Source organism: Emydura macquarii, unplaced genomic scaffold, assembly GCF_026122565.2.
Source record: "Emydura macquarii macquarii isolate MOO-44397 ecotype Brisbane River unplaced genomic scaffold, CSIRO-AGI_Emac_v2 contig_3220, whole genome shotgun sequence".
NCBI classification, from domain to species: domain Eukaryota; kingdom Metazoa; phylum Chordata; order Testudines; family Chelidae; genus Emydura; species Emydura macquarii.
This window is the reverse complement of record NW_027133357.1, coordinates 6,199,889-6,220,958: the sequence shown is the minus strand read 5'-3', so window position 1 is coordinate 6,220,958 and position 21,070 is coordinate 6,199,889. Positions and strand designations below refer to the sequence as shown.

The 21,070-nt window shown below is 44.1% G+C and overlaps 2 protein-coding genes across 2 annotated transcripts in view; both read left to right on the top strand.

The window, feature by feature from the left end:
• Positions 1 to 7,247: 7,247 nt before the first annotated feature.
• SNRPC (small nuclear ribonucleoprotein polypeptide C) lies at positions 7,248 to 13,452 on the top strand. Its single transcript, XM_067531528.1, is given in 7 exon segments — positions 7,248 to 7,383; positions 7,916 to 7,958; positions 8,784 to 8,892; positions 10,621 to 10,686; positions 10,689 to 10,709; positions 11,415 to 11,519; positions 13,093 to 13,452. Coding segments are annotated over 7 exon segments (471 nt in total). The 5' UTR covers positions 7,248 to 7,375; the 3' UTR covers positions 13,212 to 13,452.
• Positions 13,453 to 18,313: 4,861 nt separating this feature from the next.
• BLTP3A (bridge-like lipid transfer protein family member 3A) overlaps positions 18,314 to 21,070 on the top strand; it is a 47,830-nt gene continuing 45,073 nt past the window's right edge. Inside the window, exon 1 of the mRNA XM_067531439.1 lies at positions 18,314 to 18,357. Within this exon, the coding sequence (XP_067387540.1) occupies positions 18,314 to 18,357 (44 nt within the window). The remainder of the gene's footprint in view (positions 18,358 to 21,070) is intronic.

Genomic DNA, 21,070 nt, shown 5'->3' with positions numbered 1-21,070 from the left:
AAGAAAAACAAACTAAAATAACAAGCAATATGGGAAGATAAGTGACTTTCCACCAACACCAGATTTAGGACATTTTATTCTGAGAATTCAGAGGATATTCTTTGTAGTTTGTGGCTGGGAAAAACTGAGGTATCAGAAAAGGTGACTAGCCCAGAACACAGAACCTGACTTTACTGCTAAAAAAATTTAGCAATTAAAAAGTAACCTTTGTTGGGTGAGGTGACTTGTACAGAACAAAAAAACCCAAACAATAATATCATAGGAGAAATAAACAAGCACATCCAGCCCTCAGGTTAAACACATCATAGGAAGATACTTTAATGTATGTTATAAATAGACGGATGACATAATGAATAATGATGTCAAAAAATGAATCAGTGTTGCCCAACCTAGTAATCTTGGCATTCCTACTGAGACGTGTATTCACCTGTCCCTCTGTTAGGATGTAAATTAAGCACTGTAAGCTAATACAACGGAAACACATTTACGTACAAAGTCAACAAAGAGATGTGAACTTAACAGAAAAGGAACATACAGATGTGGTTATCCTGACTCTGAGTACAGACAATTAACTTTGGGAGTACAAGAAGAAGACAAGGACAACATCCCTTTACTTCCTGTACCTAGTAAGTGCATTTACATTCCTGAAGACAGGATCTCAGCCAAACTTTCTTGAAATGCTGCAGAGGTCTTTGGGGATAAACTTCTTTAGACAGGAGGTTAACCTGCCACCTAAATTTAGTCTCTGATTTTGTTTCCCGTATTCTTATTCACGGTCACATGAATCTTGAATTTTTTATAATAAACTTAATCTTGTTTCCACTATAAATATAAGTGCTGTGATATTAAACAAGATGCTGGTTCTGAGCTGAATCATACAAGGCGGTGTGACGGGGTCCCCTGGGGTGCAACTGAAAGCTGTGGGAATGCCATGCCCTCTTCACTCTCCAGTCTGGCCTGTCCCTCAGAATGCCTTGCTAGGAAGGAGCAGCACACGCCCTTCCAGGCACTATCACCTAGCCCCACAGGCCAGCACTGCAGAGCACCACACCCAGCTAGATCACATGCCTCCTCACTCTGTGTGATGCTGTCAGCAAGTTAGTGCTACATTTACACAGCCATCTACAGACAAAGACACACCAAACTGAGTTATATAAGTGCCTTGCCTAGCCACTCAGAAACCAACAATAGAGAAGGCAATTACCAGTTACCCCTACACAGTTCATAAGAACTGCACCAAAAGGAGTCTATCCCCCAAATTATAATAATAAGTCCGCTCTCCCCTCATTGTGGAGAAGACATGCAATAGCTTTTGTTACTGAGCAATTTGTTTAAACACTTCACTCAAAGACACACTGGTTAAGATAAAACATTAAACTAGTTGATTAACTACAGAAAAATAGATTTTAAGTTATTATAAGTGGCAAATATAAAAAGATTAAAAGTAGTTTCCAAATGAAATAAACATAAGATCACAGTATAAGTTCTACACACTGCCAATATTTGAATTAGCAATGTCCTTGTTAGCTGGTACAAGCAATTTCTTAAAAGCAGGCTGGGTGGGCAACCTTTCCTGCCTGGGATTCCCCCCTTTCAAAATCCTTTCATCTTCCAGAGGACCCTTCAGGTCAGGTGTTCAGTTGAATGGAATGGGAGTGGAGTCAAGTGATAATGTCACTCATGAGTCAGAGGATGCTCTTCCTTTTATAGTCTGTTTCAGCTTACTAGAACAGTCCATGCATGTGATGTGGCAGCTGCTTCCTATTGGTCAAGCAACCTCATTGCAAACGTGCTTCCCACAGCGAAGTCTTCACCATAAAGAGTTCCTGTCAGTGGAATCTGTTCTTGAATGGGTGAGAGAGAGCCATAAGCACTGTCTAGCCACTCCATTGTTGTGCCTGAAAGGCTGTTTGTGGGAGTTTCCCACCTTGCAACGTTTTAGTAGCATTTACAACATTTTATAACTTCACGTACTATGGTAGCACATACAATCCAATAGGATATTAATGTTTACCTGATCAAGTCTTTTAAATAATGTCAAACAAGGCGTGCTTTTTACAGAGCATATCATAATTATATGACATTGGTGAATCGGGGGTTTTGGGGGTGTTACAGACACAGGGTGTCGCAGGTGGTATGTATACTGTTCCTTTGGGGACAGCACAGACCTGGTATTTCTGTGAGTGTACAGTGGATAAGGGGCAGAACATTACATGGGAACACTTCAAACACACTCGGAGACTGAGATGCACCTATTGTTAGCCTGGCAAGGCAAAGTAAGGGCTGGCGCAGCCCAGAGGAGACTACTTGAGTGGCTAACAGGCTGATGTCAGGGAGCTAATGCCCAGTTAAGCACAAGCAGGAGTCCCTCATGCTGGAGGCAGGGGGGTAACAAGATGACTCACAGAGCCAGACGGGTACCCAGAAGTCACCTACTACAGGACAGACCCAACAAAGAAAACAACAGAACACCACTAGCCATCACCTACAGCCCCCAGCTAAAATCTCTCCAACACATCATTAAGGATCTACAACCTGTCCTAGAAGATGATTCCTCACTCGCTCAAGCTGTGGGAGGCAGACCTATCCTTGCTTACAGACAGCCCCCCAACCTTAAGCAAGTACTCACCAGCAACCGTACACCATACAACAAGAACACTAACCCAGGAACCTATCCCTGCAACAAACCTCATTGCCAACTCTGCCTGCACATCGACTCTAGTGACACCATCACAGGTCCTAGCCACACCATCAGGAGCTCATTCACCTGCACATCTACTAATAATATGTGCCATCATGTGCCAGCAATGCCCCTCTGCCATGTACATTGGCCAAACCGGACTGTCACTACGCAAAAGAACAAATGGACACAAATCAGACATAAAAAATGGTAACCTCCATAAGCCAGTAGGAGAGCATTTCGATCTCCCAGGACACTCTGTAGCTGACTTGAAAGTTGCCATTCTTCAACAAAAAAACTTCAAAAACAGACATCAGCGAGAAACTGCAGAGCTGGAACTTATATGCAAACTTGACACAATCAGACTGGGTCTGAATAGGGACTTGGAATGGTTATCTCATTACAAGAAGTAATTGTCACTGTTCACACATTCTCACCTTCTAATCAATGGTTGCAAATAGGCCTCATCTATCCTAACTGAACTGATTTTGTTAGCACTTGCCCACCCCGTTGTTATGTTTCTTGCCCTTGGATGTATATATATACCTCTTATCTGTGATTTCCACTTCATGCATCTGACGAAGTGGATTGCAGCCCACGAAAGCTTAGGTCCACAGAAATTTGTTAGTCTTTAAGGTATTAAAGGACTCTTGTTGTTTTCACAGTCCTGAGTATCCCGAGAACCATCATAGCATGGTCTTGTTTTGCCTTCTCTCCTACAACAACTATGTCTGGCCTGTTTGCTTACACTGCTTGGTCTGGGACAACTACCAGATCCCATAAAATCTTAGCCTCTTCGTTCTCTAGAGCAGCGTTTCTCAACCTTTTAAGTAGCAAGTACCCCCTAACTTCTGAAAATTTTAATAAGTACCCCAACACTCAATTTTCCACTCTGAGAAATACAATCTTTTCCCCCTTTGCCACTGGACGACTGTATTTCTCGTAAAGCAGGAGAGTTCTGAGTTCTGCAGTGCTGTGTAGCTGTGGCAGATCACAACCCCCTGCTGTTTCTCCCCTCCTTTCCCCTCCCCTTCCTCCATATAGGAGCAAAAGTCAAAGCCAGACAATCACTATGGCCTGATGGGAAGGTGTCACGTGGTGTTCTCCTCACACAGGCAGGAACTTATGAGGTATAAGCAGGCACCAGTGGCCCAGAGTGGATAGCAGCGCTCCCCATGGCCATCCCTAGGGGGGTGCAGGACTGAGGCAAATCACACTGTGTGGGCCCCTCTTAAGATTTTTATACTAGTAAAATCTGGGGCTGTCATAGCTGTCAATTTCACTGCTCAGCTAAAGCAATGAAATTGACAAGTAAGCCTGCCAGTAGAGCCGGGCTCCAGAACTGGGCAAGCTGCTGGGCTCTCTGCCTGGCTTTCTGGGAACCGGGCTTTGAGCCTGGCAGGGGAGCTGCCACCTGGGCAAGTTATAGGCAGCTGCTGCCTAGCTGCCAGCCCAGGAGGTGGATGACTGCCACCCAATCTGAGCTGGGCGGAGGAGGCTTCCACGCAGGTTGGGACCCAGGGATGTGGGCAGGCGGCAGGCAGCTGCCGCCCATCTTCAAGCCAGGGCGCAGGAGGCTATCTCTCGGCTCAGAGCCAGTAAGAAGGTGGCAGCCACCCAGCTGCGAGCCCAGCTGGAAGCTGGGACTGGCTGGGATGCGGGCGACTGCCACCCAACTTTCCAAAAAGACAGCAGCTGCCACCTAGTGTCCCAAGAAGCTGGCAGCTGCTGCCCACCTTCCCAGGACTGGGGCGGCTGCCATCTACCTCCCAGCTAGGAGGTGGGACTGGGCGGGAAGCCGGTGCCTGCCTCCCGCCTCCCCCCAGAAGCCAGCAGCTGTTTCCTGCCTCCCTTCAATGGGTTTTTTGCTGCGTACCCCCTGCCTGTGTCTTGCATACCCCCAGGGGCACGCGTACCACAGGTTGAGAAACTATGCTCTAGAGCACTTTCAATGTAGTGGTTGTACTGCCAGATGGTTCAGTTAAGTCCATATATGTCACAGAGGCTCCAATACAGATATTGGCAACTAAATTGTGTTTGTCCATACGTTCTCTGCCAGCCAGATGCTCAGCACATGCTCCACCATCTCTTCCTTTTAGGAACACATTCTGCAGTTTGGGGAGCAGTTCTGTCAGTCAGTTTTGCTTCAAATATAGTAAAGCCTTAAGGGCTGCTCTTGTGCACTCACAATGAGTCTCTCTGTCTCTCTTTTGAGGTACCCTTCTACAAGCCATGAATTTGTTAATCTTCAATCACTATTAATGGGTTTGACTTCCCTCCACCACTGTCCTTTTACCGATTTTTGTGTAAACCTGTCGAGTGTTTCTTTGAATATTTTCTTTCTCCTTTCTTTTATGCCTCCTTGGGCTGGGATACACACTAGGCCATCAATTGTGATCGCAACTGGATGATCTTTTACTCTGGCTGACTCCTCATATATTTTGATGTTATATTCTTCATTCTCAGATGCTTCCTCCACAGGTAGCTCATCTTTTCCTCCATCACATTGTCGGATGTACATCCTGTCCACATCTCGATTGATATTCATTACTCAATGCATCAGCAGGAACTTTCCTGTTTGGATGTCCAGTTGTTTCTTCTCCTCTTGATATTACTTCATCACTCTGGCAGTGTACCATACTATTGGTATTGTCCACATATTAATGGCTTGGATCAAATTCTTCAGATTGAGTTTTGCCCTTAGGGTAGTGCTTATTCATCTGTAATATTCTTTCCTCCCTTCTTCTTTGACTTCTTTATGTTAAAACTCTGATAGTTCCCTGATTCCAAGGTATTTGTAGGGCCATGCTGGGATATATCTTGGATGTACCTTCGTTAACTTACATGACATCTGATTGTACTAGTTTGCCCCCTTGACAGAGCCAATGCACATTTACCCAAGCTAACCTGTGACTTTATATCTTCACCAAACTTTTCTACACGTCATCAATTTCTGTATCTGCTTTTGTGACCATCCATATAGTTTCCGATCACCCATGTATAACAAATGATTAACTGGTTGTTGCTCTTTGCTGATATAATAACCACAATTTATCTCACAGAGCATTCATGTCAGTGGCAGCTTCACTACCATGAACAGCACTGCTGATAAGGAATTTCCTTGAAAGATTGCTCTTTTAATTTGGACCTTGTCACTGAGAGTCCCTTCCAGGTAGAGTCAAGTATTCCAGTTAACCATATATTGCTGCAGAAATTAAATGATTTTTGGATGAACCTTGTTCATTGTCAATGTCTCAGTGACCCATGAATGTGGGACCCTGTTATATACTTTTATATACCTATTATATACACACCAGCTCCAAAATGTTCTTTCTTTGTTTCGCATCTTCTGTAATCCTCCAGTTCAGTCTGAGGTGGTCCTTTGTCCCTTTCATGTTTACTGTGCAGCCTTCTTGCACAGGAGGTAGCATTCCATTGTGAGCTTGCACATCCAGACCATCTTTGCCAGAATTGCCATTAGAAGTTTCCACATAGTTGGTAAGCACGTCATTGGTCAATAATTCATTGCAGCTTTCTTTCTTTTTTTGTATGAGGATGATTCTCCCTGCCTCCATCCATTCTTCAAACATTCATTAACTTGTTCAAGTAAATGATCACAGAGAGTTGTTAGGCATTTCAGACAGAATCCATGCACCCCATCTGGTGTGGTTGCTTACCAATTTTTCATTCCTCTCAGTACCTCACCTATTTTTTCTTTGATATACCTGTGTATTCCTCTAGTCTGTTGTTTTTAAAATTTTTCTGTCACATTTTTAATCCAGTCTGCTGTCTGATTACGTTATACATCCTCAGACCACCAACTGCATCTGAGGAAGTGGGCAGAAGCCCACGAAAACTTATGCCTGCTGAAACTAAATTGGTTAGTCTTTAAAGTGCTACAGAACTCTCGTTGTTTTTGCTGTATACAGACTAACACGGCTACCCCTCTGAAATCCTCAGAGCAGATTTCCTTCCACTGCGGCTGAAACCCATCCACGTTCTTTATTAGTTCTCTATTTTTTCCTAGTCTGCTTTTAATGTCAATCTGATCGAAGGATCTCTTAGGATCGCTCGTTAAGTGTCTGTTCTCCTGATGTTGACAAGCTTCATGCTGGATATCTGTCAAGCCCATCACTCTGTGCAATCAGCTTCTGTCCACATTGGTCCTTCACGACCTGTAACAGTCCTTCCATTCGCCGGCCTTTCACCTCAAGGGCCATTCCCTTCTGCTTTCTCTTCAGATGATTTCTCTTCATCGCATCCAGCAGGCTGCTGAGTCGATGTAAAAGCTCAGTCTTCTGCTCTTTCCCCTTAGTTCACAACTGGGGTTCTCGCCTACAAGGCGTTTTCCCGGGGTTCACATCCTCGCAGAGTCCGTTTCCGCGGGGGAAAAGCGAATCGCTGGCGGGGGATTGAGCTTCACCCTCGCGAGGCACCACAGGCGTCTGGGACGGGAAGAAAACTACAACTCCCGGCCTGCAACGCGGCCGGGGAGGGACCATGGAGAGGGCGGTGGAGCGTGGCAGGCCGGTGTTCAGCCGCGGCGCAGCCGCACACGGCTCTGTCTCTCACGTCCGCTACGGGAGCCGAGGGAGGTTCAAGACCAAGCGCGGCGGAGGCGGGAAGAGGTAATAGGTCGCGTGCTGATGACCTCACTTCCTGCTGGCGGCGCCTGGCCTGTGTCCCGGAGCAAACATGCCTAAGTGAGTGAGCCTGGGTCCTGCCTGGGTCCCCCGAGGGATGTGGGGCGGCGGCCGGGCACACCCTCCCTCCACCCGCCGGGCCTTCAGAGCCTGCTGCTGCGCAGGCGGGGATCCCTTGGGGGAGTAGGGGTGTGGTTGGGGACACTGACTTCTCACAGATGGGCGGGCTGGTCTCTGGGGTAGGGGGCAGTGAGGGAGGGCTGGTGATCGGGGTGGGGGGAAGGAGGGTGGTAGAGCGGTATAAAGTGAGCTGGTCACAGTCCTAGTCCAGAGAAAGGGTCCGCCTAGACGGATCTCCTGAGGGGACTGGGGCCCCAATGAGCTTCTTAGATTTTTGAGACAGAAAAATATTGGTGTTCATGAGGCTAAATCTAAAATGTTTACTTTTCTTCCCATCAGAGTGAATGACTGGTGTTTGACTTCTCAAAGTAACTGGTTCTAACTAAATATCTATCTATCTTGTGTAACTCCTAAGTACTGGAAATAAGTAGTAATTTCACCAGCCTCTAAGACAGGTTTTTCTTTCCTCCAGGTTTTATTGTGACTATTGTGACACATACCTCACCCATGACTCTGTAAGTACCAAACTCTTTGCATTCATACCCTTAAAGAGTATCCACTTGGAGATTAAATCCCTTTTTCCTTTGAAAAGGTAGTACTGGGTATATTGCTACATAAATATATATTTGCTTTAGGGATAATATATCTGAGAGCTTCTCTTAAACATAACATTGTTGCTTTGAGAGAAGAGGCACTGTTATCCCTGAGATGGAATGGTACAGTTTATCTGTGAAGGGGAAGTGGGTGGGCTCAATGTGATGTGTTGTGACAGCATTGAACTGGGTAAAGCTATTCCGCTGGCAAATGTCTGTCTGCAACATAAAACATAAGTTTGAACACCTATTGTTTCCTCTCAGAAACAGTAGATTTACTACAAATTCTATTTTGGAACTGGGTGGTAAGTCAAACATCTTGTCTTATATTAAAATGAAGATACCAGGCTTTAAAGTAAAATATCTCTGCCGAGATGAAACCCCTCAAAATATCACATTTTAAATTTTATGTAAGGTCTGTGTTTCCATGTAAACTGTGCCCCTCATATGATGTTTCATGGGTCCCTAGAGATTTGCTGGTAGCATGAAAGTTAATATCTCACATTGGTGTCACAATGAACATATTCACATCACAGGAAATACACTTTTTAAATTTAAACTAGGTCTAGAGATCTATAGCTTCCAAGCACAAATCTTGGATTGTATCAGTCATCTCACTGTATATGCTACTCTCAACCTATGTGTATGTTTTTTGACTGTAAGTGTGGGGGTTTGATATTAACTTGAGGTAAATCTTTGGCTCACGTGTGCTTAGTGCATGGATAACCGCGTCTCTTCATTTTGCAGCCATCTGTGAGAAAGACCCACTGCAGCGGCCGGAAACACAAAGAGAATGTGAAAGATTACTATCAGAAATGGATGGAAGAACAAGCTCAGAGCCTGATTGATAAAACAAGTAAGAGAAATCACCCCGTGATCTGGATCATTTCATGTAAAAGACTCTCTCCTTCTGTGCTGTTGCATTGGATAGAAGTAAATTATAATGCTGATTGTCCTGAATTGTGGGTCTGACTAGGAAAGTAACATAGAACCTTGTTCTGTAGCTACTCCATGGATGGAACTTCTCTTAAAATTGATGGGGATTTCACATGAGGGTGGTGCATTGGTATGCCCTTAGTTTAAGGGTCTTTTTGGGCTCAGTTTTTAAGCATGATGCTCCATCTACTTGAGTAGCGATCCCTTTTGCAAGCTTATGGCGTATTATCCTAAATTACCATGTCCCAAGCCCTTATTGTGAAACAGCTTCCTCTATCAGTGCCTTCTAATAGTTCTGTCATAGGTCTGAAGGACATCTTTTGAGCTCCCTCCTATTATGGGAAAGTCAATACATTGTTCCTGTACCTGAATTTACTCTTCCCTTTCTCTTGGCCTTGGTCTACACTACCAGCTTACATTGATATAACATCGCTCAGTGGTGTGAATTTTCAACACCCCTGAGCGATGTAGTTATACCGACTTAACCCCTGTGTAGATGACGCTGTGTCGATGGGAGGGCTTCTCCTGTCAAGCTAGAATACCCCCTCTTGGGGAAGTTCTCCCATCAGTGTAGGTAGTGTTTTCTCTAAGCAGGACTGTAAGTGTACACAAGCTCAGGATAGAAGAGATTTATTACTGTCTAATCTGGCTTTTGAATTGTACTGGTCTCCTGGCCTCATTTATATATCTATCTAATGGCAATGAGTTCCAGAGGCTAATTATACATTGGGTAAAAAAAATGTTGCCTTTAATCAGTTTTAAATTTGTTGCCATTGATGTTAACTGAAGGTCCCTTTTGTTCTTGTATAATGGGGGTAAATACAAGTGCTAAATTTCACTTCTCAGTGCCATTAATTATTTTGCTATCTCTGTGTTCCTTTCATTTGTCTCCTCTAAACAATCCCAGTCTCTTCAGTCTTATGGAAGTCTTTCTATGCCTTTCATTGCCTGTTTCTGAACAATCTCTTTCAGCTATCTCCATTCTGAGATAAGGTCACTGGAACTGAACACAATATTCCAAGTGGCAATTTACAGTTGATTTTAGGGGCTATGCTGCTGTCAGTATTTTCTGTTCTGGTCTTTATCCATCATAGACCTTTTGTCTGATATTTTTGACCATCACTGCACATTGGCCAGAGGTGTTCATTGAGTTATCCGTAGTGATATCCATGTCTTGTTTCCCTGAGCAGTTGCAGTTAATTTAGAATCCAACAATGTGTATGAATACCCATGTTTTCTTTCCTTTGTTCATTACTTTGCATTTGTCAGCATGGAATTTCATCTGCCATCCCATTTCCCATTCAGTTAACCATGTCAAGTTCCTCATAGTCTTCTCTTGTCTTTGCTAATATAGATAATGGTTATCCACAAATGTTGTCACCTCACTGTTCATCATCTATATTTTTAGGAAGGCAAAGGCATATAGTGTGTACTTCTACCTTGATAGAAGCAGTATTGAGGCTGGGACATGTTGCGTGGTCCAGCCAGCACTGCAGTTTCAATAGGCCGTGAGCGTGTGTGATTACAGCATGATGTAATAATTACATTTTGGAAAATGTCGGGATGGAGGAGAGACTCGTATTGTAAGAACGATAGAGTAGTCCTGTTAACAAATTAATCACTTTTTCCGTTTTATTTCCTAATGTAGCGGCTGCATTTCAACAAGGTAAAATTCCACCTACTCCGTTCTCTGCTCCACCTCCTGCGGGAGCCATGATCCCCCTCCTCCCAATATCCGTAAGTTTGAATGTTTAGTTTTTAGGTTGCGAGTAGCATGCCAGCAGCGTACCTATTTGTTGGCTACTGCTCACTTTCTTCTTCACTAGGAGTTTGCTGGAATTGTCCTCTGACTTAAAATATTACCAAGTTATCTGTGAACTAAAAACCTTCCCTAAGCCTGATGACGAAAATGTGAAGCAGTTCTTTCTGAGTGCTCCAATGGCTTTGAATATTTTGGGATTTTTTTTTTTTAGCTATTTCATTTTGATTAACATTTTGCATAGTGTTGTTAAATGTAGTTGCCTATAAAATAAACTATTCCTTCATCTGCTTGCCAGCTTTTGTGCTGCATCTCTAAGGAAGCCACTTATACCATTCATATTATTCTTAAAGTAGCAGAGAAATTATTCAAAATGCTCTGCATTTCAGTTGGGAAAGGGATAAGATCTTTAGCTAACAAAGAGCCCTGTTGCAGGATAGTGTGGTTGTCTTTATTAGATGTACAGCAGCAGGTGATTAACTAATTTCTTGGCTCCTGAAAAGTGGACTAAAATTGAAAAGGGATGTACACTATCATAAGAGAACCTGTAAGACACAAACTGAAGATCTTTAGCAGTTCACAAGTGTTTATGAATGAGGATTCCACATCCCTGTCACAGCTGCTAATGTGACACACAAATCCATTTAGATGTGTGTGATCAATTTTTATGCATATTCTTTCAGCTGGTCCTCCACGACCTGGTATGATGCCAGCTCCCCATATGGGTGGACCTCCAATGATGCCAATGATGGGCCCACCTCCTCCGGGAATGATGCCAGTTGGTCCTGGTAAGTCTCAGCCTGCAGAAATACCTAGTTCCTAGTTTTTCTTTGAGTACTGCAGGATTAAATTAGCAGTGTGATGGAGAGTTATTTTCAGTTTGTTAATATCTTGATTCACAGCAAAATGAATGTCTATAAATGGTAATCAACAGAAAATACTCTCTCCAAGCAGTGGGAATATCTGAGTGTTAAATTTATTGACCTACACTAGCTAGTGGCCACTTAACTTCAGGCTGCAGTCTAATCAGCTTTTGTATGCCAAGCAGTTGTGCTAGGTCAGTAGTTGGATGGGAAACCACCGAAATAGTCAGGTTGTGGTAGTGTTTCAGTAGATGATCATTTGCACTCAGTCAGTACTGATCCACTGGCCTCTGTGTGGTGTTAGAAAATGCTGTCTTTCAGATGAGCTGTAAAACTGATGTCCTTAACTTTTGATTATTAAGGTTTCCATGGCATTAGTGGCAAGAGTAGCTGATAATCTTTGTGTTGAGGTCAAATTTTGGCTGATAATTTCATTGTTTCCCTAATTTTCCCCTGCAGTAAAAATTGGATACAGTTCGCCTAGTGTCATAATATCCTTTTCGTTCAGACCTTTAAACTATTTTAAAACAGTTTTGTTAACTTAATTTACTACATTTGTGTAGTAGTAAATTGCACACATTGCTCAGTAATGTCTGCATTATGAGTAGATGTATTTCAGTGATAGCTGGAGATTGCTGTGTATGTGTGAAGTTTTATAGAATGATTTGAAATCTTTTGGGATGTCTCCAAGGAATGTAATCCCACAAATATCAAGTGTTTTTATAGGTTATTCAAGAAATGGGTAGAGAAAAATCAAAATGTCATTTATGTTCCATCCCTGTTCTGCGGACATTGGCACAGGAAGGCTTGTCATATACCATGGCTGGATTCAGTCAGTTTTTCTAAAATAGGATTTAAAAAACCCCAAAACTACACATCCACAGTGGTGCAATGTCCTTTGTGCTGCTCTTGTCAGTAGTAAAGAAGCAGCATCCAACTAAGTGCTCATAATGGACATAAAGAGCAGACTTTACATCTCAGACTAACTGGCTGCCAGGCAGTGCAATGCTTGTGCTTGTAAGAGGTATAAATGGCAAATCACATTCAATTATTCCAGTGCTCTTCTTCATGATTCAAGCTTTCCTTTCTGACAATGCTGTCCTCCAAAGAAATGAGATGTAAGTTTTGGCCATTCTATAACATTACATCAGAGGATCTCAAAGCACTTTCTAAACATTCATCTCCCAACCTTTTTGTGAGGTAATGGTTACCATTATCTTATAAATGGATAAACTGTGTGTTCATGGACAACTTATTTGTCAGAATTGGAAAGATAACTCTAGAGTCCTGGCTCCCAGTCTTATAATCACTAGACACTCTTTCAGGAAAATTTATTTCCTGTGTCCAGCATAACTTGTAGGTCAATTATTTTATTCTTTCTAAACTTAGAAATTACCCAGTGGAGCGACTAGGTCCAGCCTCTTTCAAACTGTTTCGAACTGGTGCCTGATCAGCCTATTCTGATGGTTTCTATTTTTCTGCCTTATTGTAACTCCAGGGATGCGGCCGCCCATGGGAGGACACATGCCAATGATGCCAGGCCCTCCAATGATGAGACCTCCCTCCAGGCCTATGATGGTGCCAACGAGGCCAGGAATGACCCGTCCAGAAAGATAAAGATGCGAGTCGAGCTACCCTTTCCTTTGTTTCTGTCTTACATTCTTCTTCACCAGAACACCATGGTGCTGCATCTCCAGGATTTGATATCAGAACAGTGTGATGACAAGACCCGCTGTCCCTTCAAATTGCAGAAGGTCTGATCTAAGGTGCACTGGGCTGATGCATTGTAACTGGTTTTTCCCCCCCCCCATTTCCTTTTGAAATGTAACAATAAAATGTTGACGCTGGTTTAGATACAGAGAGTTTGACGTGCTTTCCTGTGTGTTTTGCAGTCTCCGGTAGAAGGAGGGACCTGATATGTAGATTACCTCCTCTATGCCTGTTTCATCTATAGTGCTGCATTCGTCCTTCATGTTTTCTTTCCTGAGATTTCCATTTTAACATCTCTGTCCCCTTTTGATATTTTTTTTCCTGTTGGATACATTCAGAGATGTGTCCGCTGCAATGTGAAACACTTTTATAAAAACTATAAATACAGGTTTTTAATAAAAATACCTTGTCTGAAGAGGCTGCAGTGGTATCCCTGCAACATTCAGTAAAACACTGTGCTGCTGCCAAATACGATGCATTTCACAAAACGTGCTGGCCCTTCCTCATAGAAACAAACTATAGCAATTGGCTGCCATAGCCCAAGGGACACATTGCTCTAGTGTTCTATATCGCAGTAAAGTACCTCTTGTGTGTAGGAGAATACTTGCCATTGCCATTATCTGTGCTGTATGTATTACGTGAATAGACAGTACTTAAATCACCAGCCACTGTTTTCAGCACTAATTTCACTTTTCAAATAAAACGGGTTCTGTTACACCAGACTCAGGACCCCTTAGTTGTAATAATAGGGTCTTGTTTTTGGAAGTGCCATGTTTTATTGAAGTTGCACATGTGCATTTCACTAAGGCAGTTTCACACCTCATACAGGCAGAGTAGCGCTGTATGTTTTAGCCGTAACCTTGGGCAGAAAATGATTACGGTGTTCAGAGTCTCCCAAATGGCTCTTGCTGTGTCTAACATGTGAGGGAGGGGGGAAGAGTTATTTACTTTCTACAAAAGGTCTTTGGTCAGCAAAGTTACTTATCTGCACTGCTGTGGTTGCTCTCTTTGTTACTTAAGTAGCAAGTCAGTATAATTGCTTGTGGGATGGCAGTGCAGCATCAGCATAAGCTGCACTCCAGCTAGCTGTAGTACTTTGCTCAAACAGGTACAGACAAGCGCAATGGCTATCCCTGCAGGGTGTGCTGTGTAGCTATGAAAATGAGCCAGTTTTTAAACACTGAGCTTCTTGTTCCAAGAGGAGAGGAGGGCTAAAATGTTGAAATTTTGAGAATTAAAACTGTCTAAAAATGGCTCTTGTGGTGTTTGGAGAAACACAAGCCTCTTGACACTGAATTTGGTAATAAAGCTTATACAGTACTCGCAGGTGTTAGGTATTATCGATACTTGATTGTTAATGATTCTATAGCACCTCTCATCCTGCAGGCTGCATAGTAGGCAAACTATGCTGCTATTTTTTAGAATTTAAGGCCAGAAGGCACAATTAGTTCATCTAGTCTGACCTTTATGTCACAGGTCATTACTTTGCGCCCAGTTTTGAGCCCAATAACTTGTGTTCTTTATCTGGCTAAAACCTGTTTTCCAGAAAGGCATCCAGACTTGATTTGAAGACTCCAAGAAATGGAGAATCCACTGCTTATTTGCCTTGGTAGGTTGCTCAATGATTAATCACCCTTACCGTTTAAAAATTTGTGGCCTAATTTCTAATTGAATTTGTCTGGCTTCAGCTTCCAGACAGTGGTTCTTGTTATGTCTTTCTGTGCTAGATTAAAGAGCCCTTGAGTATCTGGTATTTTCTCCTTGTGAAAGTACTTATGTACTCTAATCCAGTCACCTTTCAATCTTTTTTATACAGATTGAGCTGTTAATGCTGAAAGACATTTTCCCTAGCGCTCAAATAATTTTTGTGGCTCTCTTCTGCATCCTCTCCCATTTTTCAGCATCTATTTTAAAATGTGGACACCAGAACTGGAGGCAATATTCCAGTATTGGTCACCGGTGCTGTATACAGAGGTAAAATCACCTCCTTTACTCCTTCTCCATATTCCCCAGTTGATACATCTGAGGATCACATTAGTTCTTCCTGGCATGGCATCACACTGTGCTCATGCTGAGTTACTAGTCCACTATGACCCCAATTCCTTTTCGAAGTCACTGCTTTCCAGGATACGCTTCCCTGTTCTGTACTGTGCCTGCATTCTTTGTTTCTAGATGTATTACTTTGCATCTGAGTGTATTAAAACACATTTTGTTGAATGGCCCCAATTTACTAAGGGATCCAGATTACTCTGTAGGGTTGCCCTTTCCTCATCATTGTTTACCAATGGGCCAATCTTTGTGTTATCAGCAGTGATTTTCTATTTAACTCCAGATTGTTGATGAAAATGTTGAATGGTGTCAGGTCTAGTATTGATCCTTGAGGAACCTCCATGGAAACAATCCTATTTGGTGATTCCTCATGGATGACTCCGTTTTGAGATCCACTCGTTAGCCAGTTGTGATTGCATTTAATATGGGCTTTATTGATATTTTATAGTGCTAACTTTTTAATTGGTACTAAGTCAAATGCTTTATAAAAGTCTGTCACACTGTGCAATTACCTTTGTAATCTCTTCCAGCAAACCTGATTTCATTTTTTGACAAGACCCATTTTCCATAAAGCCATGTTGACTGGCATTAATTATATTCCTGTTCTTTAATTCTTCATCATATAAATCCTGTATCAGCTTTTCCATTACTTAGCCTGACATAAATCCTGGGCAAATGTGCATCTCTGGGCAGGAGCATGACTATCTTTATTGCAGCACTGTGGTAGGGGAAGAGAAGACCTTAGTAAAGAACAAAAGGAGAACCTTCTTACCTATCATATCACAAGATCTTATCTGTTTACAGCAGACAAAGCCTTGGTTTTTAAAGGCTTGTAGGAAAGACAGACACGCAGAGTAAATAGCGTGGAAATCTGTTGTATGTGTATCTACCTTGGAAAGATAAGGGGATAGCTTGAAATCTGCCTAGTTTTGATCTATGGTTTCAGAGGGTTGAGTATGTCCAACCATAAGTCAGTTAACTATTTTCTCCACTACAAATCTGCCAACTCAAATGGATTTTTTTGTTTTGGTGGTAATTTCAAAGCAGGGACAATGGACCAGAATTGTTGATGATCAGGACTGAAACGTTAATAAAAATCAGATTGGCTTTGTCTTTAGACTTTTTTCCCTTACCACCATCTTACAATGTAGAATATAGTGAAAGTCGGTAAAAAAAAACCAAGAGTTTCTTGTCCAGGGAAGGACATTTGGCTGTTAAGAGGCTGACTGACTCAAATGTGTCATAAAACACAGGGCTTGTAAACTGAAGAGCAATAGAATCATTCCCATGATTTTTTTCCCCCAACATTTCTCTGAATAGCTTAAAACAGAACACACACAACATCATGTTGGCTTCTTGTATTTACAATCCATCTGTTGTAGTTTTGAATGGGTGCATGGAATTGCAAAGTGAAACTGACTAATTATTTTCATTGGCGTATTTGAGTGGAATCCAAAAAGTAAAAAGAGCAAGGAAGAAATTATTTTTTTCTGGTTTCAATCTTGCCTGACACCATTAACAGGTGAAGTTACTTTGTTTGTTAAACATTTTGTTTTTAGCCTGACCCATGTCCCTTTAGCCTTAAAGTGGCTGCTTGCCTGAAAATGTATCTGGAAATGAGCTTTGCAGAGAGGTGGTGTGAGACTAATCTGAAGATTTTCTGCCAATAAGCATCTGAGATAGGTCAAAGATCATGAGTGATAAATGCTGTAATAGAGGCAAAGGCAGGGAGTAGGGAGAAAGGAGGTAGGATGTTTCTTTATAGCATGGTAGCTCATGGGATCCTCTCTGCTTCGTTTTTACAGAGATAAATTCAGGTCCCATAATCTTGTTGCCCTAATCCTGTCATAGAGTACAAACAGAAACCATGGAAGAAGGTCCTCTGCTATCTTATGAGTGATGTTGCTGCTAGTTAGTGCTAAGCTTCTGGCAAGCAAACTGCTGCCTGCTCTCGGCCTAGCTAAACTTAATGCTGTGTGATGTGTATAGATACTCTGTGGAGAGTAAATGAGATGACACACATGGCAAACTCTTCAAGTGTAGATGCAAAAGCATGCTTAATTATTCCAACAAAGGAAACTTTACTGGCAAAAAAAAAAGCCTCTTTTTGTTGTTTGTTGTCCAGGACAAAAGTGTACTTTTAAAAGTGTACTTTTAGGGCTTTGGCTGATACAGAAATGGTGCTGGGGGTGGGGGGATCACCCCCTTAACTCACATTGCTATCTGAGCAGAACTTCTTGATACGGACTGGCCTCACTCTGCCATTGCCTCACTATGTGACCTTGGCAGTGTTATCGCAACATACTCAGTTTCCAGAGGGGGGATAATTCTTCACCTCCCTGGTTTTGGAAAGGGATCTGTTGAGATCTATGGACAAGAAAGGGTAAGTATTGTCACTGATTACTCTGGAGCCCTAACAGGGTGAGATACGGGTTTAAGGGTGTAGGAGGGGCAGCAGCATGCTTGTGTTGGTCTGTGTAATGGGGGGGCTGGAGCCTTGGGCTGGTGCAGTCACTGAGAGCTTGGCAGGGGCGATGGAGTGAGGCAGTAGAGGGTGGGCGACCTGTGTGGGGGCAAAGTAGCTTGGCACTAGGTGCTGCCAGGTTGGGCTGGTCCTGGGGGCATGCTGCAGGGTGGGGGGTCCCTAGGGGTATCAGTGCGGCGGTGGGAGGCTGCCAGGGGGACGAAGGCGGCTGAGCTCGCCCTGCGGCTGTGCTACCACCTCGGACCGGCAGAGGGCGCCGCTGCTTAGCGGTGGCCCCCCCCCCACCGCCCTCTCGCTGGTAGGTGGGGGCTAGAGACGCCGCGGTGCTGGCCGGGATGCTGGCGGACTCGGGGGAGGGCTGTCAGGGAGATGGCAGGAGGCGGCTCCGCGAGCGGCAGCGGTTGAGGGGCGCCCCCTCCCTCAACCCCCTCCCCCCCGCGATAAGGAGCCGGCCCCCCCCTCCCTCGGACCCGGCATGGCCGGCATCATCAAGAAGCAGATCCTGAAACACCTGTCGAGGTGAGACAGCGCCCTGCCCCCCCCGGCACCGCGCCCTGACCCCCTCCGCCCTTGGCCCAGCCCCCCTGGTCCCTCCAGCTAGCCCTGCTCGCTTCCGACTTCGCCCCCGCGGCTCGTTCCCCCCAGGACCCTTCCCCGCCCCCATTCCGACCCCGAGACTCTGTCCCCCCAGTGCCCCTCTTCCACCCCCCCCGGACTCCGCCTTCAGTCAGGGACCCCCCACACACACACCCTGCTCCTCCTGGGCCCCTTTGCCTTCACCCCCCCCCCCCCCAGCCACGCCGGCGAGGGGGGAGGCTCCTCTCCCGTCATAGGAGCAAGTGTGGGGGGGGGGGGGAGAGGAATGAGTGTTCCTCAGCTGCTTGTCTCTGCCCTCATCTCCAGCAGTGGCTGCCCTTGGGGGGGTGAGGGGTGAGTCTGCTGCAGGAGCATGTTCTGAAGCATCTGGCCTGGTAAAAGGGGTGTCACCAGTGTCTCCCCACTATTTCGTTTTTCCCTGTCTTGTTCCTCTTCTCCCGCATGCTTCCCGCCCTGCCTCCTTTCTCTCCATTTCTCCCCGTTCTTTCCTTGCTTCCCTTGTGGCTTGGTGTTGACACATTTGCCTAGGTAAGAGGGGCGTCCAGCCTCCTGCCGGGTGTGATTGCCTCACCAAAGTGCTCTTGTCCCATGGCTCAGGAATAGATTCTGTTCAGATGAGAGGGGATATTACCCCTATCCTGCTCTTCTCCTTTTCCCACCCCCGGCCTCTCCCAGACATTTTCACCCCACCCTCCCATATATTGGCACAAGGACAGATGCTGGGGCTTATACCACTGTTCCCTTTTCAGCCTTTCCCTTTCATCCTACCAACCCTTCTTTCTTGTGCGTGCTCTTTCGTTCTGTGGGTGTTTGTCTCCCTGTGGCTGCACAGGGTTGGCAGGTTAGAGATTTAGTGGGAGTGAATGAAAGTCTAATGAGTTTCTCTGGGCGTCACTGCTGCCCTCAGAGAAGGTGCAACTGAAGGAATGAAAGATGACCCTCTATCCTTGCTCTCCAGTGATTGCCTCCCTCTTGATGGTTCAGTCCTATTATTTGTGGTAAAGTAAAGCATAGAGGTGGTGCTTTAAATCGGAGGAGGTGTTAAATTAATTTGGTTTTTCCTTGGTGGATTTGCATTTGGTAACCCTAAGGTGTGAAAGGGGATGTGAGGAAACTTTTTAAGTAAGAGGTATGGGTAAAACTGTGTGAAACTGATAGAAGGTTAATATGTGGTTAAAAAGGCCAAGAAATGAATGGAAAGAAAGAGGAGGGCCAAAAGGTAATGAGATGGGGACATTAGGGTCAGTGAATCCGGGGGAGAAGTGTGCAGTATTCTGCTCCGAACACACATGCCTGATAGACTGACAAAACACTGGGTGACTGATGAGGTTTTATATTAATGTCTCTAGTAATACATGAAACTTGTATTAAGAGGAAGCAATATCTAGTGGTTAATGCACAGGACTTCTATTCTTGGCCTTGTCATTGGCTTGTTGGGTGACCTAAGGCAAGTCACTTTGCTGCCTTGGGCCTCAGTTTCCTCATCTCTAAAATGGGAAGTATGATACTGACTTCCTTTGAAAAGCACTTTGTGATTTAGGCCAAAAAGAGCTATCTGAGAGCAAGGTATTATTACTAGCTGTGTAACCGTAGGCAGGCCCCTTCACCTCTAAAATGATGTCAACAAATCTTCATCTCAAAAGGGTGGTATGAAGAACCTTGGGAACCCTTCATGAAGGGGTGAAAGCAAAATATTATGTGGCACCTTTCATCTTAAACTCTTAAATCTTAAACATGGGCAAGTATTTATCCTCATTTTACAGATGGGGAAACAGAGTCAAGGAGAGGCAAAGTGATTTACCCAAGGCTATGTGGTGACAGTGGCAGAGCAAGGAAGGGAACTCAGGAGTACTGGCTCTGTCCCCCATTTTCTACCATGAACAGCTAGGTGCACTGTGGTTGGCAGACTTTGAATATTTTTAGACTGAAGGTAAAATCTTAGCATTTCTGAGACTTGCAGAGAACCTCTGCAAACGTTAAATAAGAAGTCTGATCTGTAAGGCATCTGTTTAAGGCTGTTCTGTGAGTCACAAGTTGCTCTCTACTCCACCTTTCCACATACCAACCAACTTGTGTACAAACAAGAATGTAACACAGCCTGCTACTAGACTTTATAAGTTCATTAATTTAAATGAATTTCTTCTAGTGCTGACAGCACACCACTTCCAAGTTTCCTCTTCTCCCTACCCCAAACCAGTGTGTTGTGTGCCTTATGGATTCAGCCTTATTTTCAGGAGGCGCTGATCCATTCATAATGGGGAAAAGTGCAGGAGAGTACACTGGAGCAATTAGTAATGGAAACCTCAATAAAGCCAATGTGTTTTCCTACATCCCATTAGCCCCCATGATTAAATGACATGTTTTCTGCCAATACACAATGCTGTCATTTGCTCACAGGTATTTGCAGGCACCTTAGTCTTTTGGCTCATTCTTGCCTCCTGGCCTCCTTACCTTGCACTGCTGAAGTCCCTTTTTAGTGACATTTTTTGATTGTGAGGCAAAACTCCTCCTAATTTAGTTATTTTCCAGTCCTCATCTTTGCCTTTTTCTAATCCTTTGTTGAAGTGTCTGGAGTATGGCCTACTGGTGTGAGCAGAGAGCTTGAAGTCAGGAGGATTTCTGGGTTCTCTTCCAG